The sequence below is a fragment of the Microcaecilia unicolor genome, chromosome 4 (genome assembly GCF_901765095.1).
Source record: "Microcaecilia unicolor chromosome 4, aMicUni1.1, whole genome shotgun sequence".
Taxonomy (NCBI): domain Eukaryota; kingdom Metazoa; phylum Chordata; class Amphibia; order Gymnophiona; family Siphonopidae; genus Microcaecilia; species Microcaecilia unicolor.
In genome coordinates, this window is record NC_044034.1 from 356,416,486 (window position 1) to 356,444,398 (window position 27,913).

The window sequence follows — 27,913 nt, forward strand, 5'->3', positions numbered from 1 at the left end:
GCACGTTAAGGCCATTTTTACCACAGCAGTAAAGTGGCCAGTTTTCCTTTTTTTTAAAATTTTGTATTAATGACCATACGCTGTTGTCATTAGCATTTGGCCATTGAAAAAAATACCGCGTGAGTAAATAGATGCCTATTTTGTAGGTGGTAAGGGGTCATGGGGTAATCCTGCACTAATCATTTAGGGTCTCTTTTTCTAAACTGTGCTAGTGATTCCCAGCGCAGCAAATGAGAGGAAGCCCATTCAGTTCTTATGGGCTTCCTCTCATTTGCCTTGCGGAAATCACAAGCGTGGCTATGCAAAAGAAGCCCTTTGTGTATGGTAATACAGTTGCGCTAACTGATTAGCGCAGGAACATCCACTGCTTGCCCCCTGACAAGCCCCCTCCCCTCCAAAATAATTTAAAAAAATGTAGTGCCCAGATTAGCATGCACTAATTTGGCAATTACCGCAGGATATATGAGCATGTCCTATGGCAAGCCATTTTAAGCTGCTTCAGGCACACATTAGCACCTAATGCAGCTTGGTAAAAGGGCCCCAGATGCGTTATTCAGTTTGAATTTGGCCCAAGGTGTGGTGGGTTTCTGGATTTTTTACCAAGTGGAAGGAGTAACGAAACTTCTCACAGATGGTGTTCTAATCAGCTTTTATTCAAAAATTCTTCTAAAACTTTGGTGACGACCCGACACGATTTGTGTTTCGGCCTAAGCGACAGGGCAGTTGAGGACGTCCAAAATTTGAATGTTTCTGCAATGGGCAGTTAAGGATGTCCAAAATTGGATGCTTCTATGAGAAAGACGTCTTTCTCATAGAAACGTCCAAAATTTGGATGTTTCTGTGACGGGATAGTTGAGGACGTCCAAACTTTGGACGTCCTCAACTGCCCTCGCTGGCAGGTTTGCTGTAGGGGGGAATGGGGGCCTGCCAGCATGCAAATGCATGCTGGACAGGGCTCACCATTCCTCCCCAATGATCTGCAAACCCTATAGGGTTTGTCGCGGCCAGCGACCCAATCTTTGGCGCGCTGGACGCTGATCATTGGGGATGAATGCGTTAAGCGCTAATTAGCATGCATTTGCATGCTACTTGCGCTAAGAGCCCTCCAGCACGTTGTTTCACGCGCTTGAGGGCTCTGATCATGGGGTGGTAGCAAACGCCGGCACTAGTATGGCGCTAACAGCCTCTAGCGCCGGTGTTTGCTTTTGATCATCTGCCTGTCACTTTCTAAGCCTGTGGCTTCTCATTTTCTGGACCTGAATGTAACTGGCCTTGAGTTACTACTGAAAACGGTGTGAGCTAATTAAAAGAACATAAAGGGCTCCTTTTAGAAAGCCATGCTAGTGATTCTGGTACAGCAAATGCGACAAAGCCCATTCAATTCCTATGGGTTTCGTCACATTTGCCGCACCGGAATTGCTAGTGCGGCTTTGAAAAAGTCATTGATAGTGATCTGTTTGATAGTGATCTGTGGTCTCCCCCTTAAAGCTTAATTTGACAAGCTTGTGGCTTCAACTGGTGTCGCATCTGTACTTTATAAATGGATACAAAAGAAAAGAGGAAAATAAAAATCTTGCACAAAAAGTCAACAAACAAAACAGAAGTGGACGTCACCAAAATGCAAATGTTCAAGATTGTAAATAAAAATCAACAGGCTTAATAGTAATGCCCATAAGATTTATTTATCCATAACTGGTTAAACCTCAATCTAGCTAGAAGATTATGACCCAACATGGGCCGTGTTTCGGCATGCAAACCTTTTTCAGGGGTCCTTTTAAAACATAAATATCCTATATAATCCTATATAATAATTTGCACCTCCGTCTGGCTGCCTGGGTTCGTAACATCTTTAACATCGATGTCAGCCAGCCTCCAGGGTTAAAGGGGAGGGGAAGTAGGTTTCGGTTTCTGAAGTTGAACAAGCAAAGGAGAGGGGAAGATAATAGGTTTAACAGAGCTGTTCTCATAATAGAGATACTGAAAGCAAAGCTTTGATGGTGTCAGCATGGTCCCTTCCTGCTCTCAGCTACTGTATGAGGCTTCAAACCTTTGCTGGGAATTCTCTCTCTCTCTCTCCCCTAACGGTTCCCTTAAAAACATAATCACCATTACATGATAACCTTGCTAGCGCCCGTTTCATTTGTTTGAGAAACGGGTCTCTTTTAGTAGTCAGAGAATAAAAGATCCCAAAATAATTAGACATTCAATAATCAATACAAAACTTAATATAAATATAGAAATAAATATTAATATAAAACATAGGGCCCTGTTTACAAAGGCACACCTAGTGTTTTTAGTGTACACTAAAAATTAGCATATGATAACCATGTGGATGCCCATATCGGCGTCTACACAGGGCTCATAGTGAGAATAATGTGGATACAAGAAAAGAAAACAGTGGCAGTGCACAATATAGAACAAATATTGACATTGTTATATCAGTACATGCTAATAAATATTTATTTATTTATTATTATTATTAGCATTTGTATAGCGCTACCAGACGCACGCAGCGCTGAACACCTGACACAGAGTGACAGTCCCTGCTCGATAGAGCTTACAATCTAAAAATACAGACAGACAATTAAGGGCGAGGAAAGTACTGGGTGAGAAGGAACACGGATAGGGGAATTGAGTAGTGGTTAGGAGCCAAAACATTCCATCTAGAATCTCAATAGTAGCAACATTCTATGTTCAACTGCACTAACCACTAGGCTACTCCTCCACTAGCAACATTCCATGTAGAACCCTGCCCTTGCAGATCAACAAGGCAGCCACGCAGGCTTCTGTTTCTGTGAGTCTGACGTCCTGCACGTACGTGCAGGACATCAGACTCACAGAAACAGAAGCCTGTGCAGCTGCATTGCTCATCTGCAAGGGCAGGCTTCTACATGGAATGTTATTATTATTATTAACATTTGTATAGCGCTACCAGACGCACACAGCGCTGAACACCTGACACAGAGAGACAGTCCCTGCTCAATAGAGCTTACAATCTAAAGTAATACAGACAGACAAGACAATACGGGCAAGTACTGGGTGAGAAGGAACCAGAGGAGGCAAATGAGTAGTGGCTAGGACCCAAAAGCAGCAATGAAAAGGTGGGTTTTCAGCATAGATTTGAAAACAGGTAGAGATGGAGCTAGACATATAGGCTCAGGAAGTCTATTCCAGGCATAAGGTGCCGCGAGGGAAAAGGAACAAAGTCTGGAGTTAGCAGTGGAGGAGAAGGAGGACGACAAGAGGGATTTGTCCAGTGAGCGGAGATCACGGGGAGGAATGTAGGGAGCGATGAGAGCGGAGAGGTAATGGGGGGCTGCAGAATGGATGCACTTAAAGGTAAGTACGAGAAGTTTGAACTGTATACGGAAGCAGACAGGGAGTCAGTGAAGTGACTTGAGGAGTGGGCTAGTGTGGGTATAATGATTTTGGCGGAAAATAAGCCTTGCTGCAGAATTTTGGACAGACTGGAGAGGAGAGAGATGACTGAGCGGAAGACCAGTGAGAAGTAAATTGCAATAGTCCAAGCGAGAGGTGACAAGGGTTTGGATAAGGCTTCTGGTGGCGTATTCAGAAAGGAAGGGGCAAATTTTGCTAATGTTGTAGATAAAGAAACAACAGGTTTTGGCGATCTGTTGAATATGCGCAGAGAAAAGGAGAGAGGAATCAAAGATGACACCAAGATTACGAGCCGAGGATATAGGGAGGATGTGAGAGCCATTAACAGAGATAGAGAAAGGGGGAAGAGGGGAGGTGGGTTTAGGGGGAAAATGAGAAGTTCAGTTTAGTCATTTATTGCATTTGTATCCCACATTTTCCCACCGTACGGCAGGTTCAATGTGGCTTACATATTGCTAAAAAGGCGGTTACAAAATTTAGATTTGTAGAAGTCCAGTACATAATACAGAAGTACAATAAACGCTTAGGTTGATATATTAGCATATTGTGAGAGAGGTTAAAATTATTGTTTTCCATTTCTGAACTTTTCGTGATGTATGGTGATGTGGGATTAGGCAGATCCAGGGGGGAAAGACTTCTTGAAAAGATGTGCTTTCAGGTTTTTTCTGAATTGCAGGTAGTTTTCTGTGAATAATATGCATCGAGTGGTAAAAAAACATAATTGAGTTGTGTCAGTATATGTTAAAGTTAATATAAACTAAAATATGGTGAAACAAATAAAGTAAAAAAGTAAAAATCAGTTTAAAAAGTAAAAATGTTATATATATATATATATATATATAAACAGTATATCAGACATGACAGTATGTGACCAAGAAGCAGCTTTATAAATGGATACAACGTATGACCAAGAAAGTTTGTACTGGGACACAGCAAGAGATCGAATATGATTTGCAAGACAGCCTAACTGAAACTCAGCAGTATGTTAAACTTTTTCAGCATCTATTACTCAAATCACTTTTTTTTTTGTTCCTTTTTCATGTGGATGCCACTTAATTTTTTTTTTTAACGTAGAAAAGAAATGAATGACTCTTGCTGGTCTTGAAAGGGATCAGTTGGAACCTTGACTCATTTGACATGAGTCGTAATTTGCAAGTCTTGGAAAGATGTGTAGCAAAGGATAGCAACTATTTTGGAAATTAGACATTAATTTGTCACCGAGAGTCATTATGTGCAAGTCCTTAATTCTTTCAGCTGCCATTTCAAAGTCTACAAAAGGTCTTATTGATTTCTTAGTTACAGTGACACTAAATGTTATTGTAAATGGAAGGAAAATAGCGATGTGCATGTTATTTTGTGGTGGCAATGGGTCTGTTTATTTAGAAAGTATGAGAAAATATTAGAGGAAAAGGGCTTTCTGGTACCTAAAAGGAAAAAGCAAGTTGGAGTTGTTGGATCATTATACTAATTGAAGCTTGAGAGATTTTATGGTTTTTCTTCTTGGTTAATTGTTATTGTTTGTAAACTTGATTTAGTTGGTTAGAACATAGAACATAACAGTAGCCATACTGGGCCAGACCAATGGTCCATCAAGCCCAGTATCCTGTTTCCAAACAGTGGCCAATCCAGGTCACAAATACATGGCAAGATCCCAAAACAGTACAATACATTTTATGCTGCCATCCAAACCTTTTTTTTTAACCCCGCTAAGCTAACTACTTTTACTACATTCTCTGGCAATGAATTCCAGAGTTTAATTACATGTTGAGTGAAGAAACATTTTCTCCAATTCATTTTTAATTTACTATTTTGTAGCTTTATTGCGTGCCCCCTAGTCCTAGTATTTTTGGAAAGAGTAAACAAACAAGTTACGTCTACCCATTCCACTCCACTCATTATTTTATAAACCTCTATCATATCTCCCCTCAGCCTTCTTGTCTCCAAGCTGAAGAGCCCTAGTCGCTTTAACCTTTCCTCATAGGAAACTCGTCCCATCCCCTTTATCATTTTCTTTCCCTTCTCTGTAGCTTTTCTAATTCCGCTATATCTTTTATAAAATGTGGTGACCAGAATTGAACACAATATTAGAGGTGCAGTTGCACAATGGAGCAATACAAAGGCATTATAATATCCTTATTTTTGATTACCATTCCTTTCCTAATAACACCTAACATTCTATTTGCTTTCTTAGACGCAGCAGCACACTGATCAGAGGGTTTCAACATATCGACGCCGATGCCTAGATCCCTTTCAAGGTTGGTGACTCCTAACGTGGAACCTTGCATGACGTAGCTATAATTCGGGTTCCTCTTACCCACATGCATTACTTTGCACTTGCTCACATTAAACATCATCTGCCATTTGGATGCCCAGTCTCCTAGTCTCGTAAGATCCTCTTGTAATTTTTCACAATCCTCCGCAATTCAACGACTTTGAATAATTTTGTGTCATCAGCAAATTTAATTACCTCACTAGTTACTCCCATCTCTAGGTCATTTATAAATATGTTAAAAAGCAGCAGTCCCAACACAGACCCCTGGGAAACCCCACTATCTACCCTTCTCCATTGAGAATACTGACCATTTAACCCTACTCTCTGTTTTGTATCTTTTAACCAGTTTTTATTCCACAATAGGACACTACCTCCTATCCCATGACTCTCCAATTTCCACTGGAGTCTTTCATGAGGTACTCTGTCAATCACCTTTTGAAAATCTTCCCCTCACATCCAGCATGTGTGTTTTAGTGAAACTGAGGGAGAGGGGGAGAGGGAGGGGGAATGCACCACCTGTAAAAATAAAAAATTTCAGCACCCCCAATCATTTTGAAAAGTTGGCTCCTATGTTCTGCAGGGAATGGCGAGGTGTGCTGGATTTATGGGAGGAGGGGGGCTGCAGGGAATAGAGAGGTCTCAGGGAGGAGAGGTGTGCTGGAGTGAGAGGAGGGGGCTGCAAGGAAAGGGAGACCTATGTGGCCAGGGGGTGGTGCAGAGATCTATGTGGTTGGGGGGGAAGGTGCCGCGAAAAATTGCTCGGACACCAAGGGTGCCGTGAACTGAAAAGGTTTGGGAACCTTTAGATTGTAAGCTCTCTTGAGCAGGGACCATCCTTCCCCATGTTTAAACTTGTACAGCGCTGCGTAACCCTGGCAGCGCTATAGAAATGCTAAGTAGTAGTAGTAGTTAACAGACTTTGCATAATGATGCTTCCTATTGCTTTTCTATAATCACAAACTGGATGAATTTCCATTATTTGAAATTGAACAGAGATAAAACTACATGGAGGGGCATAATCGAACAGAAACGCCTATCTCCATGGGCGTTTATCTCCGAGAACGGGTCCGTGAAGGGGCGGACCCAAGCGTATTTTCGAAAAAATTAGACGTCCATGTTTTATTCGCCAAGTTGTGAGCTGGGCGTTTTTGCTTTTCAGCGATAATGGACAATAAAATCGCCCAGCTCAAAAACGAATAAATCCAAGGCATTTGTTCGTGGGAGGGGCCAGGAGTCGTAGTGCACTGGTCCCCCTAACATGCCAGGACACCAACCAGGCACCCTAGGGGGCACTTTTACAAAAACAGAACAAAAGGTAAAAGAGCTCCCAGGTGCATAGCACCCTTCCCTTGTGTGTAGAGCCCCCCAAATCCCCCTCAAAACCCACTGCCCACAAGTCTACACCATTACTATAGCCCTAAGGAGTGAAGGGGGGCACCTACATGTGGGTACAGTGGGTTCGGGGGGGGGGGTTGGACGACTAAGCATTAAGCAGCACAATTGTAACAGGTAGGGGGGGGATGGGCCTGGGTCCACCTGCCTGAAGTCCACTGCACCCCCTAACAACTGCTCCAGGGACCTGCATACTGCTGCCAGGGAGGTGGGTATGACATTTGAGGGTCAAAATAAAAAGTTGTGAAACATCATTTTTTGTGGTGGGAGGGGGTTTATGACCACTGGGGGAGTCAGGGGAGGTCATCCCCGATTCCCTCCAGTGGTCATCTGGTCATTTAGGGCACTTTTTGGGGCCTTATTCGTGAAAAAACAGGGTCCAGGAAAAGTGCCCTAAATTCTAGCTAAAAACGCATACTTTTGTCCCATTATCTGTGAAATGCGCCCATCTCTGTTCGGCAGATAACCACGCCCCAGTTCCGCCTTCGCCACACCTCTGACACGCCCCCATCAACTTTGTCCGCATCCGCGACGGAGTGCAGTTGAAAACGTCCAAAATCGGCTTTCGATTATACCGCTTTATTCGTTTTTGTGAGATAAACGCCCATCTCCCGATTTAGGTCGGAACTTGGGCGTTTTTCTCGTTCGATTATAAGCTGGATAGTAACATAGTAGATGACGGCAGAAAAAGACCTGCATGGTCCATCCAGTCTGCCCAACAAGATAAACTCATATGTGCTACTTTTTGTGTATACCTTACCTTGATTTGTACCTGTCCTTTTCAGGGCACAGACCGTGTAAGTCTGCCCAGCACTATCCCCGCCTCCCAACCACCAGCCCCGCCTCCCACCACTGGCTCTGGCACAGACCGTACAAGTCTGCCCAGCACTATCCTCACCTCCCAACCACCAGCCCTGCCTCTCAACCACCGGCTCTGGCACAGACCGTATGTCTGCCCAGCACTATCCCTGCCTCCCACGACCGGCTCTGGCACAGACTGTATAAGTCTGCCCAGCACTATCCCTGTCTCCCACCACCGGCTCTGGCACAGACCATATAAGTCTGCCCAGCACCATCCCCGCCTCCCACCACCGGCTCTAGCACAGACCGTATAAGTCTGCCCAGCACTATCCTTGTCTCCCAACCACCAGTCCCGCTTTCCACCACCAGCTCTGGCACAGACTGTATAAGTCTGCCCAGCACTATCCCCGCCTCCCAACCACCAGCCCCGCCTCCCGATCTTGACTAAGCACCTGAGGATGCATTCCTTCGGCACAGGATTCCTTTATGCTTATCCCACGCATGTTTGAATTCCGTTACCGTTTTCATTTCCACAACCTCCCGCGGGAGGGCATTCCAAGCATCCACTACTCTCTCCGTGAAAAAATACTTCCTGACATTTTTCTTGAGTCTGCCCCCCTTCAATCTCATTTCATGTCCTCTCGATCTACCACCTTCCCATCTCCTTAGGATCCATTCCTTCTGAACAGGATTCCTTTATGTTTATCCCACGCGTGTTTGAATTTGATTTGATATCAAATCTGATAATAGATGGGGAATATTTCATTTTAGGCCAATCTATTAAAAGTTTAGGTATTACCCTGGATAATAACCTTTCCATGGAACCACAGATAAAGTCACTAATTAAAAGTTCGTTCTATACTATGAGAAGGTTACCAGCTATTGGTAAATATCTACCAGTAGAATTATTTTGACTGGTGGTGCAGTCTCTGATTCTCAGCAACGTGGATTATTGCAACATTGTCTACCTGGGGCTGCCAAAATATTTGCTGAAGAAAATCCAGACTACCCAGAATTTTGTCGTTCGCTTAATCTTCTCGCGTGAGAAATCAGATAAAATTACGGGTTGTTTTATTAAAATTCATTGGCTTAAAGTTGAGGCGAGGACCATTTTTAAATTAGGATGTCTTTTGTGGAAGATAACCCAGGGTATACAACCACAACATATGATTTCTCTGGTGCATTATTCATTAACAGGATGATGTTATAGTACTTGCAAGCAGCTCTTATGTACTTTTCCAAGTCTACTACTACTACTACTATTTATCACTTCTATAGCGCTACAAGGTGTACGCAGCGCTGCACAAACATAGAAGAAAGACAGTCCCTGCTCAAAGAGCTTACAATCTAATAGACAAAAAATGAATAAAGTAAGCAAATCAAATCAATTAATGTGAACGGGAAGGAGGAGAGGAGGGTAGGTGGAGGCGAGTGGTTACAAGTGGTTACGAGTCAAAAGCAATGTTAAAGAGGTGGGCTTTCAGTCTAGATTTAAAGGTGGCCAAGGATGGGGAAGACGTAGGGGCTCAGGAAGTTTATTCCAGGCGTAGAGTGCAGCGAGACAGAAGGCGCAAAGTCTGGAGTTGGCAGTAGTGGAGAAGGGAACAGATGATAAGGATTTATCCATGGAGCGGAGTGCACGGGAAGGGGTGTAGGGAAGGACGAGTGTGGAGAGATACTGGGGAGCAGCAGAGTGAGTACATTTATAGGTTAGTAGGAGAAGTTTGAACAGGATGCGAAAACGGATAGGGAGCCAGTGAAGCGACTTGAGAAGAGGGGTAGTATGAGTAAAGCGACCCTGGCAGAAGACGAGACAGGCAGCAGAGTTTTGAACCGATTGGAGAGGGGAGAGGTGACTAAGTGTGAGGCCAGCAAGAAGCTGATTGCAGTAGTCTAAGCGAGAGGTGACAAGGGTCCCCGAGGTATTTATTTATTTATAACATTTGTATCCCACATTTCCCCACCTATTTGCAGGCTCAATGTGGCTTACGTAATTCCGCAAGTGGTGATTACCAGTTCCGGAAAGGAGAAATACATAGTTGGGGCAAAGGGAAGGTTTCTCACCTAACGTCAGTCAATTTGAGAAGTATGGAATTTAGGGGTCAGAATAAACCTGTCCTTTTAGTAGGAGCTTGGTTCAGTCCCAGCACCTGGAAGTTAGAACAATTAGGATCATTAAACTGGAAATCAAGATAATTAGCAAAACAGTTGAGATATAGAGAATACATGTTGTATAATTGCGTTTTGTTAATTTGAATTTATGAGGAGTTGTTATTGTAAGCTTTCTTAAATAAATAGGTTTTCAATAGTTTCACTTCCAAGAAACTTTTATCAGGTTTATTTGCATATCAGGTGCTTTAAGAATGAGTTGATCTTTATTCCTTGCCAAATTGTGACATCTTACATGAATTGTGTCTTATTGTCTTGCTATAACCGGCTGTGAACTATTTGATATGGTATATTAGCGGACCATAAGTGACTTAACTGTAACTTATGTTACTTTCTGTGATACAGCCAAAGTGGTTTAAATATTCCCCACAGGATTCTACCCTCCGAACTTGCCCTGTTTCCAAGGACAAATGGAGCAGAGCCCCGAGGGGTGCAATGGGCACCTGGCTGAGATCTCTGAGGACGCCATCTGCCCTGTGCCATTATCTCTGTTAATGTGTGTAAACACTTCCTGCTCTGTAAATGGATTTGTGATCATTTCACAATCACTTCTGCCCCTGTTTCTTGTCTCAGACACATCACCTTCCCTTTCTACTGAAAAGACAGAGCTAAGGCTCTGAAATGTACACAACATACCTACCTCCCACCAAACTTCACAACTGGATTGCTCCAGAAATTTTTATTTTATTTTAGTTTAGTTACATTTGTACCCTGTGCTTTCCCACTCATGGCAGGCTCAATACGGCTTACATGGGGCAATGGAGGGTTAAGTGACTTGCCCAGAGTCACAAGGAGCTGCCTGTGCCTGAAGTGGGAATTGAACTCAGTTCCTCAGAACCAAAGTCCACCACCCTAACCACTAGGCCACTCCACTTGATTTTGTTATAGTGCTGAGGTCACAAAAATCACTCCCCCACCCCCCCAAAAATTAACATTTCTAATGCTGAAAGCAAAGGCTTTTGAAGGCACCAAAGTGATTTCGGACCCTTTTCAGTGCAGGGACAAAACTCAGTGAGTCAGCCTGGAATATTTTGAAGACAAACATCACCCGCTTTTGATTTTAATTAGAAAGGCGGTATATCATAAACATCCGTATTTTCTATAGGGCGCAAGTCGGGGTTGTCAGTCTGTGCAAATGACGCCAGATGATGTAGGGCTTTAACCTTAGCCCACCCCCCACCCAGTCTAGCTTTTAAATATTTCTGGAGCTCTGAATCGTCCCTCCTGCTTTTCGTGTCCATATTCATAATCCGTGGGCCACTCGCTGCCACTCGCACACCGTGTGGCTGTTTCTCGCCTGGTGTGTGTCCCTGCTGTTTCTGTTTTCTCTGCCCTCCTCCCGTCCGGTGCCCCTGGGGGTTGTTGGAGGAGGTGCCAGGGTGCAGCTCCGTCACTGCAGCCTCGCCGGGTCGCCTGAAAAGCGCCGGGCAGCTCTCCGGGACAGGGACTGAGCGTAGGCGTCCGCTCCGCTTTCACTTCCAGCAGCAGAAGCTCTTCTGTCAGGCCGAGCCCAGCCGGGGCTCAGCAGCAGGGCGGGATCTTCCGGCGGTGGCGGCGCCTTTCCGAGACCTGCCTTGCGTGCAAAGGCAGTCTCGGGATTTCTTGGCGCCGGTTCACTTGTGCGTCTAACTTTTCCCACCGTCCGGAAAGGGAAGAGTCCCATTGCGAATTAGCTGCCAGTCCCGGGTCGGGGGGGAGCGGACATTCCGCTCCTCTTCGCCCCCGCAGTCCTGGGAGGGGAAGCGGGCACCCACTCCGCATTGCCCCCGCTGGTTCTGCTGTGCCCGTCTGCGGCTCCCCATGCGCTGAGGAACCGGCTGGAGATGGAGGGCAGCAGCGCCCCCCTAGCGGCCGCGGCGGAAGCGGGCAGCGCTAGGGAGCTGGCGCCGGCCGGGGTGGGCACCGAAGCGCTGGCGGCCGGGGGCACCGAAGCGCTGGCGGCCGGGGGCAGCGGCGAGGGCGTCCACTGCCCCGGGGGGTTCCGCCGCCGCGCCCTGCGTGTGGTCTATGTCCTCAATGACAGTCTCAAGTCCGGTCTGGGGGGCAGCCCCGAGGCGGGGGCGCTGCAGTGCCTGCTGCGGGCATGCGAGGCCGAGGCTGCCCAGCTCAGCAGCCTGAACTTCGGAGAGCTGGACTTCGGCGAGACGGCAGTGCTGGACACCTTCTACGATGCAGGTGAGGGGGGTAAAAGTTTCAAAAGTACAAAGAAAGTTACGTGGAAATACAACAAGCAAATAGGAGGAAGGATTTGTTGTCACTCAAAACTCTAACAAGCTACTTATCAAGAATGGTGGAATTGATGCACCTTATTTGTTTTCTATATTCAGATTTCCTTATCCCATTAATGTGATTGTTGTTGTATTATATTGTAAGCCACATTGAGCCTGCAAATAGGTGGGAAAATGTGGGATATAAATGCAGCAAATAAATAAATAAATAAATATGAAACATATTTTGCTTAAAAAACATCTCGATATGCTTTGTATAAAGAAAAATGGGCTCCATTGATATCCTGTTTTGAAGATGTGAAGTGAGAGGTGTATATTGTAATTTTTCTTTTTTCTTCATGTATATTATTACCATCTGTGTCACATGCATGAATTTTATACTGCTTACATACTTTAAGGTGTCTTTTTTTATTTTAACTCAATTTAAATATCATATTGTAGTACAATTGTTATTAATGTTCTCTCTTTATTACAAAATCAATAAAAATATTAAGACTAAAAAAAAAAGTTTGGACACGTTCCTGGAGGAAAAGTCCATAGTCTGCTTGCTATATATATATATATGTCACTGCTTGTTCCTGGGATCAGAAGCATGACTCTTTCTACTATTTGGGATTCTGTCAGGTACTTGTGACCTGAATTGGCCCCTGGCTAGATGGACAATTGGTCTGACCCTGTATGGCTATTCTTATGACAGAGACAGCTGGAACACACACTCAGGAACTAGTACATACACAATCATTAAGGAGTATGACAGGCAGTCATCATGAGCATTCACATTCAGTCCCAGGGATGTAACACGCATTGATCACAAGCATTTACAGTCACGCTCAGATGTATCATGCACACTCATTCTTAAGTATATGACGAGCATTCTTCACTAGACTTACACTGATATATCACAAATACTCAGGTATATCACAAAACACGCATGCTCATCACAAGCATTCACACTCAGATGTATCATAAACATTCATGCTCTCAAGAATATCACAGGTGTTCACACACACTCACACTCATATGCATTCACACTTACTCAGGAATATCATACACACTTATCCCAAACGTTCATACTCGGGGCTCAGGTATCTCATAAACATTCACACTCATGCTCAGTGTCAACTATATCACAAGCACTTGTCACTAGATTCAAACTGATTTATCACACGCATTTATCACAAACATTTATATTCACTCAGATATATTGCAAACACTCATGCTGTCAAGTATATCACATTCGCTGTCCTGTTTACTGTGGCGTTTCTTTTACATTGTGGTTGTAAACCACTGAGACCTTTGTCAGAATTGGTGATACCTCATTAACATAAACATACACACTCATTACAAGCATTTGCACTATGTGATATTACACACACTGATCACAAGCACTCATATTGATTCTCAGATATATCACAAACACACTCACGTATTTCACACACAAGTAAAACTCTCAGATATATTGCATACGCGCAAACTCCTATGAATATCACACACTGATCACAAGCATTCACACTCCCTCTTAGGTATATCTCTCACACTCATCACAAACGTTCGCAAGGATTTCACAAGCATTCACACCACTCTCAACTGTATCATAGGTGCTCACCCTTAGGACTAGGGGGCATGCGATGAAACTATAGTGTAGTAAATTTAAAACAAATTGGAGAAAATTTTTTTCTTCATCCAACGCATAATTAAACTCTGGAAGTCGTTGCTGGAGAACATGGTGAAGGCGGTTAGCTTGGCAGAGTTTAAAAAGGGGTTAGACGGTTTCCTAAAGGACAAGTCCATAAACCATTACTAAATGGACTTGGGAAACATCCACAATTCCAGGAACAACATGTATAGAATGTTTGTACGTTTGGGAAGCTTGCCAGGTGCCCTTGGCCTGGATTGGCCGCTGTCGTGGACAGGATGCTGGGCTCGATGGACCCTTGGTCTTTTCCCAGTGTGGCATTACTTATGTACTTACACTAAAGGGTATCGCACACTCATCACAAGCATTCACTCTCGCTCTTAGCTATATAACATGCACTCATCACAAGCATTCACTCTGCAATATATATATATATATATACCCTCATCCCTGTCACTCATACTCATTCAGCTATATCATGCACACTTATCACTGGCAGCCAACTATCCGCTAATTTTCAGCAGCTCTTAACTGGTTATCACTACTGGAAATTAGTGGTTAGTGCCTGTGTGATACCCATCTATTTTGGGGGTGTTCCTGGGTGGAGTCTGCACTTGGCCAGTTAAGTACTGATATTCAGAACTTAACTGGTCAGGTTAGCTGCATAAATAGGACCGTGTAAAAGTCAGTGCAGTCTTTATGCGGTAACCCATAGCCAGTTAAGCGCTGAATATCACACGTAACTTTGTTACTGTAGAAGCCTAGCTGAGATTGGGTGGCAGAGCCAGTGGCGGGAGGTGGGGCTGGTGGTTGGGAGACGGGGCTAGCCCTGAAAATGGGAGATACAAATCAAGGTAAGGTATACACAAAAAGTAGCATATATAAGTTTATCTTGTTGGGCAGACTGGATGGCCCATGCAGGTCTTTTTCTGCCGTCATCTACTGTGTTACTATCCTGCTTATTTTTGAAGGAGAAGGCCAGCCATCTTCGGACACAAATCGGGAGATGGCCGGCCTTCTCCTGAAGCCGGCCAAATTGGTATCGAAAGCCGATTTTGGCCGGCTTCATCTGCTTTCCGTCGCGGAGCTGGCGAAAGTTGAAGGGGGCATGTCGGCAGTGTACCGAGGGCGGGACGGGGGTGTGGTTAAGAAATGGCCGCCTTTGGCCGATAATGGAAAAAAGAAGGTCGGCTCTGACGAGCACTTAGCCAGCTTCACTTGCTCCATTTGTTTTTAGGACCAAGCCTCCAAAAAGTTCCCCAAATGACCAGAGGACCACCAGAGGGAATCGGGGATCACCTCCCCTTACTCCCCCAGTGCTCACCAACCCCCTCCCACCCCTCCCAAAATTTTAAAAATTATTTTTTTCCAGCCTCTATGCCAGCCTGAAATGTCATACCCAGCTCCATGACAGCAGTATGCAGGTCCCTGGAGCAGTTTTTAGTGGGTGCAGTGCACTTCAGGCAGGTGGACCCAGGCCCATTCCCCCCCTACCTGATACATTTGTGGTGGTAAATGGGAGCCCTCCAACCCCCCCCCCCCCAAACCCACTGTACCCACGTGTAGGTGCCCCCCTTCACCCATAAGGGCTATGGTAATTGGTATACAGTTGTGAGGAGTGGGTTTGGGGGGCTCAGCACACAAGGTAAGGGAGGTATGCACCTGGGAGCAATTTTTCAAGTCCACTACAGTCCCCCCTAGGGTGCCCGGTTGGTGTCCTGGCATGTGAGGGGGACCAGTGCACTACAAATGCTGACTCCTCCCACGACCAAATGCCTTGGATTTGGCCGGGTTTGAGATGGCCGGCATCGGTTTCCATTATAGGCGAAAACCGATGCCAGCCATCTCAAACCCAGCCATCTCTGACATTTGGCCGGCCCCAACCGTATTATCGAAACGAAAGATGGCCGGCCATCTTTTTCGATAATACGGTTCGGGACTGCTCTTTGCGGCGCCGGCCATATAGATGGCCGGCGCCGTTCAGTTATGCCCCTCCATGTTACTATGTAACCGGCTATGTGTTAGCCAGCTCTGCAAAGCTAGATATTCAGTGCCAAAGCCCGGACAGGAGTAATGCCAGCAGCAGTCAGCAAAACACTTCAGTCATATTCAGCATGAAAGTAAATTGCATGGTATTCCCTATATCTAACTGGAGCCCAGAGCCAGTCAGGGGATTCTTTTTTCCTTCTCAGCAAACGGCCCCTTGGAAATAGGCAGAGCTGCTGTTTCCCTATATCTAACTGGAGCCCAGAGCCAGTCAGGGGATTCTTTTTTCCTTCTCAGCAAACGGCCCCTTGGAAATAGGCAGAGCTGCTGTTTCCCAGTACCAAGAGAGAGAGTCTATTGGGCCAGGCCTGATTTTTGAATCTGTTTGAAGTCCCTCATTCTAGCCTTTGTGCTCGCTGCTGCAGGGCCGCTAAAATATTAGAATAGGGTTCTCAGAAAATCCAGGGCCGGCTTAAAAGCTCTGAGCAGATCATAGGTAAAAAGCAAAATAGGAGCTTACAATCTAATCAGGACAGACAAACAGGCCAGATAAGGGATAAGGACAAAGAGTAGCAAGATTCCGGAATCCCAAAGAGTAGCAAGATTCCGGAATCCTAAAGAGTAGCAAGATTCCAGAATCCCCAAGAGTACTACTACTACTTATCATTTCTATAGTGTACACTGAACATAAAGAGAGAGTCCCTGCTTGACAGGGCTTACAATCTAATTAGGACAGACAAACAGGACACATAAGGGATAAGGACAAAGAGTAGCAAGATTCCGGAATCCCAAAGACTACTACTACTTATCATTTCTATAGCACTACAAGACGTACGCAGCGCTTCACACTTGAACGTGAAGAGACAGTCCCTGCTTGACAGAGCTTACAATCTAATCAGAACAGACAAACAGGCCAGATAAGGACAAAGAGTAGGAAGAATCCAGAATCCCAAAGAGTAGCAAGATTCCGGAATCCCAAAGACTACTACTTTTTATCATTTCTATAGCGCTACTAGACATACGCAGCACTGTACACTTGAACATGAAGAGACAGTCCCTGCTTGACAGAGCTTACAATCTAATCAGAACAGACAAAAAGGCCAGAGTAGCAGGATTCCGGAATCCCAAAGAGTATCAAGATTCCAGAATCCCAAAGAGTAGCAAGGTTCTGGAATCTCAAAGACTACTACTACTACTTATCATTTCTATAGCGCTACTAGACGTACGCAGCGCTGTACACGTGAACATGAAGAGACAGTCCCTGCTCGACAGAGCTTACAATCTAATTAGGACAGACAAACAGGACAGATAAGGGATAAGAACAAAGAGTAGCAAGATTCCGGAATTCCAAAGAGTGGCAAGATTCTGTGCGGAATCCTAAAGAGTAGCAACATTCCGGAACCCAAAGAATAGCAAGATTCCGGAATCCTAAAGACTACTACTACCACTACTTATTTCTATAGCGCTACTAGACGTACGCAGCGCTGTACACTTGAACATGAAGAGACAGTCCCTGCTCGACAGAGCTTACAATATAATTAGGACAGACAAACAGGACAAACAAGAGATAAGGGAATATTAAAGTGAGGATTTATTTATTTATTTATAGTACATTTCTACCCCACATTTTCCCACACATGCAGGCACAATGTGGCTTACATAGATAGGATTAATAAAAATTACAATACAGTACAGAAGAGTTGTGGTAAGAGACAGGAAGCATGGAAAGGGCATATCATTCGGTAAGACTATGATAAAATAAGGGTTCTGAACAAGTGAACAAGGGTTAGGAGTTAAAAGCAGCATCAAAAAGGTGGGTTTTTAGCTTAGATTTGAAGACGGCCACAGATGGAGCTTGACCTACTGGTTCAGAAAGTCTATTCAAGGCATATGGTGCAGCAAGATAAAAGGAACAGAGTCTGGAGTTAGCAGTGGAGGAGAAGGGTGCAGCTAAGAGAGATTTACCCAGTGAACGGAGTTCCCGGGGAAGAATGTAGGGAGAGATGAGAGTGGAGAGGTACTGAGGAGCTGCAGAGTGAAGGCACTTGTAGGTCAATAAGAGGAGTTTGAACTGTATGCGGAAACGGATAGGAAGCCTGTGAAGTGACTTGAGGAGAGGGCTATAAACTGTAAGCAAGGCCCGGGGGCCAGTGGCGACCCCCAGAGATTTCTGGAGCAGTCCACATTACCGTTCTGGTTTTTTTTCCCCCTGCTACTCTACCTCTCTACTCAGGCTCAGGGGGGAAAGCCGCATGTTTGAAGGACAAGGCATTTCTCAATAGACAACAGAGAACGCATTTTGGAAAAGCTCATATCCTGGAGGTGGAAAGCGGTCTGGTGGGAATGGACGTCATGGACGCACACTGGTCAGCCGTGTTGTGGTCCTGTACATGGGACGAGATTTGGTGGATTTCCTTCAGCTGAGTGGAATCCAAAGTGGCCTCAGGTTGAAAAAGAATTAATGTTCTGTCATCTTAAGAACTTGCTTATTAGAACTGGACTTACAGGTATCAGGTCTGTGGCTACAAAGTAGGTGTTTAGTATTGAACAGACTCCATCACTGTGTCCAGAGAGGGGGTTATTTGTGTTTAGAACCCCCACTTGTTTCTGAAAAGTTGACTCTCGTGTTTTCTTTGGATTCTCATTGCTGAACAGACTCCTTAAAAAAGTGATTACACGAGAACTACATAAGTACATAAGTAGTGCCATACTGGGAAAGACCAAAGGTCCATCTAGCCCAGCATCCTGTCACCGACAGTGGCCAATCCAGGTCAAGGGCACCTGGCACGCTCCCCAAACGTAAAAACATTCCAGACAAGTTATACCTAAAAATGCGGAATTTTTCCAAGTCCATTTAATAGCGGTCTATGGACTTGTCCTTTAGGAATCTATCTAACCCCTTTTTAAACTCCGTCAAGCTAACCGCCCGTACCACGTTCTCCGGCAACGAATTCCAGAGTCTAATTACACGTTGGGTGAAGAAAAATTTTCTCCGATTCGTTTTAAATTTACCACACTGTAGCTTCAACTCATGCCCTCTAGTCCTAGTATTTTTGGATAGCGTGAACAGTCGCTTCACATCCACCCGATCCATTCCACTCATTATTTTATACACTTCTATCATATCTCCCCTCAGCCGTCTCTTCTCCAAGCTGAAAAGCCCTAGCCTTCTCAGCCTCTCTTCATAGGAAAGTCGTCCCATCCCCACTATCATTTTCGTCGCCCTTCGCTGTACCTTTTCCAATTCTACTATATCTTTTTGAGATACGGAGACCAGTACTGAACACAATACTCCAGGTGCGGTCGCACCATGGAGCGATACAACGGCATTATAACATCCGCACACCTGGACTCCATACCCTTCCTAATAACACCCAACATTCTATTCGCTTTCCTAGCCGCAGCAGCACACTGAGCAGAAGGTTTCAGCGTATCATCGACGACGACACCCAGATCCCTTTCTTGATCCGTAACTCCTAACGCGGAACCTTGCAAGACGTAGCTATAATTCGGGTTCCTCTTACCCACATGCATCACTTTGCATTTGTCAACATTGAACTTCATCTGCCACTTGCACGCCCATTCTCCCAGTCTCGCAAGGTCCTCCTGTAATCGTTCACATTCCTCCTGCGACTTGACGACCCTGAATAATTTTGTGTCATCGGCGAATTTAATTACCTCACTAGTTATTCCCATCTCTAGGTCATTTATAAATACATTAAAAAGCAACGGACCCAGCACAGACCCCTGCGGGACCCCACTAACTACCCTCCTCCACTGAGAATACTGGCCACGCAATCCTACTCTCTGCTTCCTATCTTTCAACCAGTTCTTAATCCATAATAATACCCTACCTCCGATTCCATGACTCTGCAATTTCTTCAGGAGTCTTTCGTGCGGCACTTTGTCAAACGCCTTCTGAAAATCCAGATATACAATATCAACCGGCTCCCCATTGTCCACATGTTTGCTTACCCCCTCAAAAAAATGCATTAGATTGGTGAGGCAAGATTTCCCTTCACTAAATCCGTGCTGACTTTGTCTCATCAGTCCATGTTTTTGTATATGCTCTGCAATTTTATTCTTAATAATAGCCTCCACCATCTTGACCGGCACCGACGTCAGACTCACCGGTCTATAATTTCCCGGATCTCCTCTGGAACCCTTCTTAAAAATCGGAGTAACATTGGCTACCCTCCAGTCTTCCGGTACTACACTCGATTTTAGGGACAGATTGCATATTTCTAACAGTAGCTCCGCAAGTTCATTTTTTAGTTCTATTAATACTCTGGGATGAATACCATCAGGTCCCGGTGATTTACTACTCTTCAGCTTGCTGAACTGACCCATTACATCCTCCAAGGTTACAGAGAATTCGTTTAGTTTCTCCGACTCCCCCGCTTCAAATATTCTTTCCGGCACCGGTGTTCCCCCCAAATCCTCCTCGGTGAAGACCGAAGCAAAGAATTCATTTAATTTCTCTGCTACGGCTTTGTACTCCCTGATCGCCCCTTTAACACCATTTTCGTCCAGCGGCCCAACCGACTCTTTGGCCGGTTTCCTGCTTTTAATGTATCTAAAAAAATTTTTACTATGTATTTTTGCTTCCAACGCTAATTTCTTCTCAAAGTCCTTTTTTGCCCTCCTTATCTCCGCTTTGCATTTGGCTTGGCATTCCTTATGATCTATCCTGTTACTTTCAGTTGGTTCTCTTCTGTGCTTGGCTTGGCTTAATTTGATTAACCCTGGAGATGGGACTATCTTACCTGTCCTGTTATCCCATATCCCCCCTCCCCCCCCCCCCCCCCCACAAACATATTAATAGTATTAGCAATGCATGTAAGAAATAGCAACAATAACACCGGTTGGTATTATTTATTTGTAGCATTTGTATCTCACATTTTCCCACCAATTTACAGGCTCAATGTGGCTTACATCTGCCGTAATGGCGGTCGCCATTTCCGGGTAACAGAATTACAAATGGTGTTGCATTAAGGTGCGTACATACATAGTAACATAGATGGAACAGTTCATGGTCTATATATAGACCATGTGCGTACATACATGGTAAGGAAGAATACATTATGGTATTGCATGCAGGTTCCTGAGTGATAATTGGATTATGACATACATTAGGTCATCGACTGGAGAGACCATATTCAACATAGGGATAAAAGTGATAGCGCTTGTTCACTAATAGCAAAGAGGTTAATCAGTCAAGTGATAAGATTTCGGTTGTGTCTAGTCGTGTATAGTCTTATTATATAGTATTTCAGATGGATGTTTATGGTATGCCTTCTTGAACAGATCAGTTTTCAGTAGCCTTCGGAAGATAGTTAGGTCTTGCGTTGTTTTTATGGCTTTCGGTAGTGCGTTCCATAGCTGCGTGCAGATGTATGAGAAACTGGTCGCGTATGTGGATTTATATTTTAGCCCTTTGCAGTTGGGGTAGTGGAGATTGAGGAATGTGTGTGCTGATCTTTTTGCGTTCCTAGTAGGCAGGCCTATAAGGTCTGACATGTAGGTCGGGGCTTCATTAGGCCGCAGCTCCATTTATTATAAACATTGAACATGTAAAACAGCAACGGAAATTTTTTACCTGTGCTATGTATGCAGTAGAAATAAATTTGCCCCCACTGCCGCTCTGACAGCTAAGCAGCACCAGTCCATTACCCCGCCTTAGCAGCTAGGGCTAAAGACTGCGTCGACCTCCGTGCAGAATATCGGGGGCCCTTTTACTAAGCTTTGAAGGTGCCTATGCGCATCCCAGGGGCATAGCCAGACTTCGACGGGAGGGGGGTCCAGAGCCCGAGGTGAGGGGGCACATTTTAGCCCCCCCCCCCGGCGCCTCCGACCCCCCTGCAATTGCCGACCTCCCCACCGCCGCCAGCACCACCACCAACTTTGACCCCCCCACCGCCGACAACCCTCTCGACCCCCCTCCTGCTGCCAACCCTCCCCCGCTGCCGCCGCCTACCTTTGCTGGCAGGGGGCCCCAACCCCCGCCAGCCGAGGCCCTCTTCTTCTTTCGTTCTGTTTCTGAGTCTGACGTCCTGCAGCAGAACGAAGGAAGAAGAGGGCCTCGGCTGGCGGGGGTTGGGGTCCCCCGCCAGCAAAGGGGGGCGACGGCGGGTTGGCGGCGGGAGGGGGGGTCGAGAGGGTCATCGGCAGGGGGGTCCAGGGCCAAATCTATGGGGGCCCAGGCCCCCGGGGCCCCACGTAGCTACGCCCCTGGCGCATCCTACACACGTCAGTTTTGAACTAGTGCCCGGCTACCACGTGGCCCGGGTGGTAATTTCAGTTTTTATGCACGCCCACTAAGTGTGCCGGAAAATATAGTTTATTTTCCGGAGTGCAGTGCTGAGTGCAGTGCTAACCCCGGGCGGTAATCGGCATTGTGTGCGCGTATACCATTAGTGCCCGGTTAATGCATGAGACCTTACCGCTAGGTTAATGGGTGGTGATAATGCCCCATAATGTCGAGTCACCTGTCCCCATTTAGGTAATTGATCTTTCAGGAATACATATGCTCCTGGATCATCCCTTATGAGTCTAAACCCCGTAGCTCGGGTATCCACCAGTTGCAACAGAAAAGACATGAGTCCTATGAGGAAAAACACTACATAGTAACATAGTAGATGACAGCAGAGAAAGACCTGCACGGTCCATCCAGTCTGCCCAACAAGATAAACTCATATGTGCTACTTTATGTGTATACCTGACCTTGATTTGTATCTGCCATTTTCAGGGTACAGACCGTAGAAGTCTGCCCAGCACTAGCCCCACCTCCCACCACCGGCTCTGCCACCCAATCTCCGCTAAGCTCCTGAGGATTCCTTCCTTCTGAACAGGATTCCTTTATGTTTATCCCATGTATGTTTGAATTCCGTTACCATTTTCATTTCCACCACCTCCCCGCGGGAGGGCATTCCAAGCATCCACCACTCTCTCCGTGAAAAAATACTTCCTGACATTTTTCTTGAGTCTGCCCCCCTTCAATCTCATTTCACGTCCTCTAGTTCTACCGCCTTCCCATCTCCCGAAAAGGTTTGTTTGCTGATTAATACCTTCTAGTCCCATAACCATAGGGGGGAAAAACATCAAAGGAGGGGGAGGGAAAAGCCACCTCTGAGGAGCAGGGGAAAAGCTCTGCAACTCGGAGGGTGCGCTGTTTTTATGGCTGCCCCCAAACTCCCGCCCAGCAACTGCTGGCTCACCAGTGACTGCACGGTAGTAAGACAACCACTGCAATTCCAAAACTGAATTGGTTCACTTAGCCTTCACCCGCCCTTCTCTCTTCCCTCCCACCCCCCAAATATACAGGCCTTGGGCCGGAGTTCTAGTGCAACCAAAGCCTCTGGAAGTTTACAAGAAGAGCCCCTCCCCCCGCTTCTCTCAGAAGCAGGCCTAGCCCCAGGTGAGTCACCCATGCCAAGGGTTAATTTTATTCTTCAAAATAGGCCCTCATGCTTGGTTCTTCATAATCCGGGAGAACGAAGAGGTACAGGGCAGGAGCGATTTCCAGCTGTGTTCCTTTTTCTGCACCCCAGAGCAGATGTGCCCGTGGTGAAAGGGCTGGTGCTTGAGAGTCAGGGTTGCCAGGTGGAAAATTTTTTTCCAGCCCAATCCAGCCCAAAAAACAGCCCAAAACCCGCCCAAACACAAACCCCGCCCCTGACACCCCCGCCGTCATCACCCCCGCCGTCATCAACCCCGCCCCCGCCGTCATCAACCCCGCCCCCGCCGTCACCGGCCCCGCCTCCCCGTCATCGGCCCCGCCTCCCATGTCACCGGCCCTGCCTCCCCGTCATCGGCCCCGCCTCCTACGTCATCGGCCCCGCCTCCCACGTCACTAACCCCGCCCAAAACGTCACTAACCCCGCCCCCCGCGGCCGAAAAAACCACCCTGAAGCCCAAAAACAGCCCAAAAAACCGCAACCCGCCGCGGGCAAAAATTTCCCGCGGCGGGTCGCGGAAAACCGCCCAATTTACCGCCCACCTGGCAACACTGTTGAGAGTCCCTTTTTTTGGGGGGGGGGGAGGTTCTGGAGGGTGTGCATAGACATCAGGAAGGACACAGGAGAAAAGCCGGCAGGTTATAATGACTGGGGTGACCAGTGATCTCTCCCTGTTCTGCAGACACTTTTCACTGCGTTTTAAAAATATCTTCCCCTAGATCAGGGGTAGGCGTCCTCGAGAGACGCAGGCAGGTCAGGTTTTCAGGATATCCACAATGAATATGCAGGAGAAAGATTTGCATACCATGGAGGCAGTGCTTGCAAATCTATCTCCTGCATATTCATTGTGGATATCCTGAAAACCTGACCCGCCTGCGGCTCTCGAGGACCGGAGTTGCCTACCCCTGGCCTAGTGGTTAGTGCAGTGGAACACAGAATGTTAGCTACTGTTGGAGAGTCTGTTGCTACTATTGGAGATTCTAGATGGAATGTTGCTACTATTGAGATTCTGTTGCTACTATTGGAGATTCTAGATGGAATGTTAATGTTGCTATTCCACTAGCAACATTCCACATAGAAGCCTGCCCTTGCAGATCACTAACGCGGCCGCGCAGGCTTCTGTTTCTGTGAGTCTGACTTCCTGCACGTATGTGCAGGACGTCAGACTCACAGAAACAGATGCCTGCGCGGTCGCGTTGCCAGTGGGAGGAGTAGCTTAGTGCAGAGGTAGGCAATTCCAGTCCTCGAGAGCCGCAGGCAGGTCAGGTTTTCAGGATATCCACAATGAATATGCAGGAGAAAGATTTGCATACCATGGAGGCAGTGTATGCAAGTCAAGTCCATGCATATTCATTGTGGATATCCTGAAAACCTGACCTGCCTGCGGCTCTCGAGGACCGGAGTTGCCTACCCCTGCCCTAGATAAAGTGAAAGAAAACTGTTCAGTCTGAGTGAAAGCTGCCAAAGGCCATTCCAAAGACACTGGCTCACTCTTTGCTTTTGCAGGCTCATGACAGTTTGTTTCTTTTAATGTTGACACCAGTAGAGAGCAGATCTTAGCTGTCAGTCTCCCAACATGGAAACAGAAGGTAGAGGTTTTTTTTTTTCCTGCCTCTCATGGAGGATGCAACAAACGGATACTGAAAGCTGAAGTCTGCAGGGCTTCATTCGAACTTGCACAGTTCCTGTGGGTGAAAGCAGGCTGTGTTTCTGCAGATTTTCACCGTGACTGAGCAGTAAAGGAAAATACGCACAGTCCGTATACAAAAGCACTTAGGCGGTCAGTGTCGCATGCTAAGTGCATGAGTTAAAAAAAGTAAATAAATTCTGTCCCTGCTAGTGGGCAAATTCGGCCAGCCAACTTGATTGCAAGCTAAAATGTATCCATTTAAATTTAGAAGGGGTCAGGGTGTTCCAGGAAGGAGGCCAAAATTTATCTGGATAATGGAGATATTCAACTACTTATCTGGATAAATTTATCTAACTACACAAATAGCTTTAGCAGCCCTTACCTAAATAGGTAGAACCACCAATCATTTCCAGAAACTTGGGGCGTAGTGTTACAGAGAAGTGTACGTTTCACTGAATAGAGTCCAGTAAGAAAACGTGTTATTTGCCAGCACTGAGTATAATTCAGACTGGAAACGGAGCCAAGGGGTGAATTAAGGCTGCCTTGGCTTCCACACCATGTGTGTTCATTTAGCTAAATTCCCAGGGTAATCTTCCAAAGGTGTTTTTCATACAGAAAACATGGGTCTACCTGCTTAAAAGCTTTTGAAACTGTACATCGCGCTCCGTCGTGTTTGAATTCCTTTCCAGTGCTGGTCACCACCACCTCCTTTTGTAGGTCGGAGTGACTTTATTGTAAACAAGTAAAAAAGGCCCGTTTCTGACACAAATGAAACGGGCGCTAGCAAGGTTTTCCTCGGCTCCCCTGCAGCCACCCATGTCCAGCGACCCTTCTCTCTCCCCTGCCCCCCCTCCAGCCACCCATGTCCAGCGACCCTCCTCTGGACATGGATCAGCTGTGAGGCATGTTTCCCCCCCCCCCCCCCCCCCCCCGGGGTCTGAAGTTGACATCATAATGGCTACGGTGATGTCAGCCTGATCTACGGAGCCTAGCAGACCAACTCGGAATGAGCCACGGTCCCAGGCAAGTCAGAACGTTGGAGGTGATATTATATCCTATATAATAAAATGCACCTCCGATATTCTGAAGCTGACTGCATGGCTGAGGCATTCCTGCTCTCTGTATCCATCTCCTGAATTGACAACATGTACTTCCGGGTTCGTCACAAGCAGAAGTGGCCAACCACACGAGGTTTCTCGGCTTCAGAATGTTGGAGGTGCATTCTATTAAATAGGATTGGTCAGTTCCTTGAAGCACAGCCAGAGCTCAGCGTCCTGCACAGTAATGCTCAGACACCAGAGAGAGAGAGGGGGGGGGGGGCTGACACCAGAGAGAGGGAGGGAGGGGGGCCTGACACCAGAGTGGGGGGAGGTATCTCTGTCACACACACACACACTCTCTCTCGCACACACTGTATCTGTGTGAAACACACACTCTCTCTCTCACACTGTCACATACGCACTTGCACACACTCTCATTCTCACACACACACTCTCTCTCTCTCGCACACACTGTATCTGTGTGAAACACACACACTCTCTCTCTCACACTGTCACATACGCACTCACACCCAGACTCTCTCTCTCACACACACACACACACTCGCACATTCACTCTCTCTCAAACATACACACTCCGAGGAAAACCTTGCTAGCGCCCGTTTCATTTGTGTCAGAAACTGGCCTTTTTTACTAGTAGGATAATAAAAATAAAAAAGGTACGAGGTGGCAGATGGTAGATTTTCTTTTTCTTTGATTTTTCAGTTCTTATTCTTCTAATTCCAAAGTAGCAGGCGTAAATGCACCCACTTAAATGCGGCACTTTAGCGCATAACTTAGAGTATTTTGTAAATGTTGGTCCCACCCATGCTCCTCCCCTGGGAACACCCACCTTGCATTTACACGCTAAGGGGTCCTTTTGCTAAGCCGCGGTAAGCACTGTCGCACTTACCTCAGCGAAAATAAGACTTACCGTGGGGCATGTGCTCAGACATCCTGTGGTAATTTTTCCATGTGCATGCTACCCACCCATTTTTTTAGCACTGGGGACGGGACTGGGGCAGACAGTGGGCGTGTTCTGTGCTAATTGGTTAGCGCAGCTACATTGCTGTGTGCTGACTGGTGCGTGGTTAACGCATGAGCTCTTACTATAATCGGTGGTGGTAGTGACTCATGACTAAAGACCACATGCTAATAGCCATGTGCTAATGGGAAAATAGGAAAATCAGCCATTTTACCCCGGCGGTAAAAATGGTTTTAGCGCATGAGAATGAAAGATGCACTAAGGCCAGTTTTTACAGTATAACGACCCCTACATGAGTTGTGTTAATCAGGTAGAGACCAGCGCTGAGCACTCACCTAGTACTTAAGCACACAAGTGTACATGTAACCCACTTAAGTGCTAACATTCTTTAAGTGTGCAAATGGCGCTTATATTTAAACACTTAGGGGCCATTTTTACTGAAGGGTTGGCATGCAGCAATTTGGAACTACCACCGGCCTATTCACTTTGAATCAGTGGTGTAGCTACGTGGGGCCACAGGGGCCTGAGCCCCCATAGATTTGGCCCTGGACCCCCTGCCGACGACCCTCTCGACCCCCCCCCCCTCCCGCCGCCAAACTTCCCTCGCCGCCACCTACCTTTGCTGGCGGGGGACCCCAACCCCCGCCAGCCGATGTCCTCTTCTTCCGGCACAAGGCTTCGTTCTGTTTCTGTGAGTCTGACGTTGCTGGCTGACCTGCAAGGCTTCGCTCTGTTTCTGTGAGTCTGACGTCCTGCACGTACAACGTGCAGGACGTCAGACTCAGAAACAGAACGAAGCCTTGCGCTGGGAGAAGAGGACCTCGGCTGGCAGGGGTTGGGGTCCCCTGCCAGCAAAGGTAGGCGGGGGAGGGTTGGCGGCGGGAGGGGGGTTGAGAGGGTCGTCGGCAGGGGGGGGGGTCA

At 46.4% G+C, this 27,913-nt stretch overlaps 1 protein-coding gene across 3 annotated transcripts in view; it reads left to right on the forward strand.

Annotated features, from left to right (window-relative positions):
• Positions 1–10,957: 10,957 nt before the first annotated feature.
• Positions 10,958–27,913, forward strand: part of MAP3K15 (mitogen-activated protein kinase kinase kinase 15) — a 223,385-nt gene continuing 206,429 nt past the window's right edge. For 2 of the 3 annotated variants that reach the window (XM_030202274.1, XM_030202275.1), the window contains exon 1: positions 10,959–12,208. In XM_030202274.1, coding sequence (XP_030058134.1) covers positions 11,857–12,208 — 352 coding nt within the window. In that variant the 5' untranslated portion in view covers positions 10,959–11,856. Of the gene's footprint in view, positions 12,209–27,913 lie in introns of all 3 variants that reach the window. The other variant, XM_030202273.1, reaches the window with a different exon arrangement.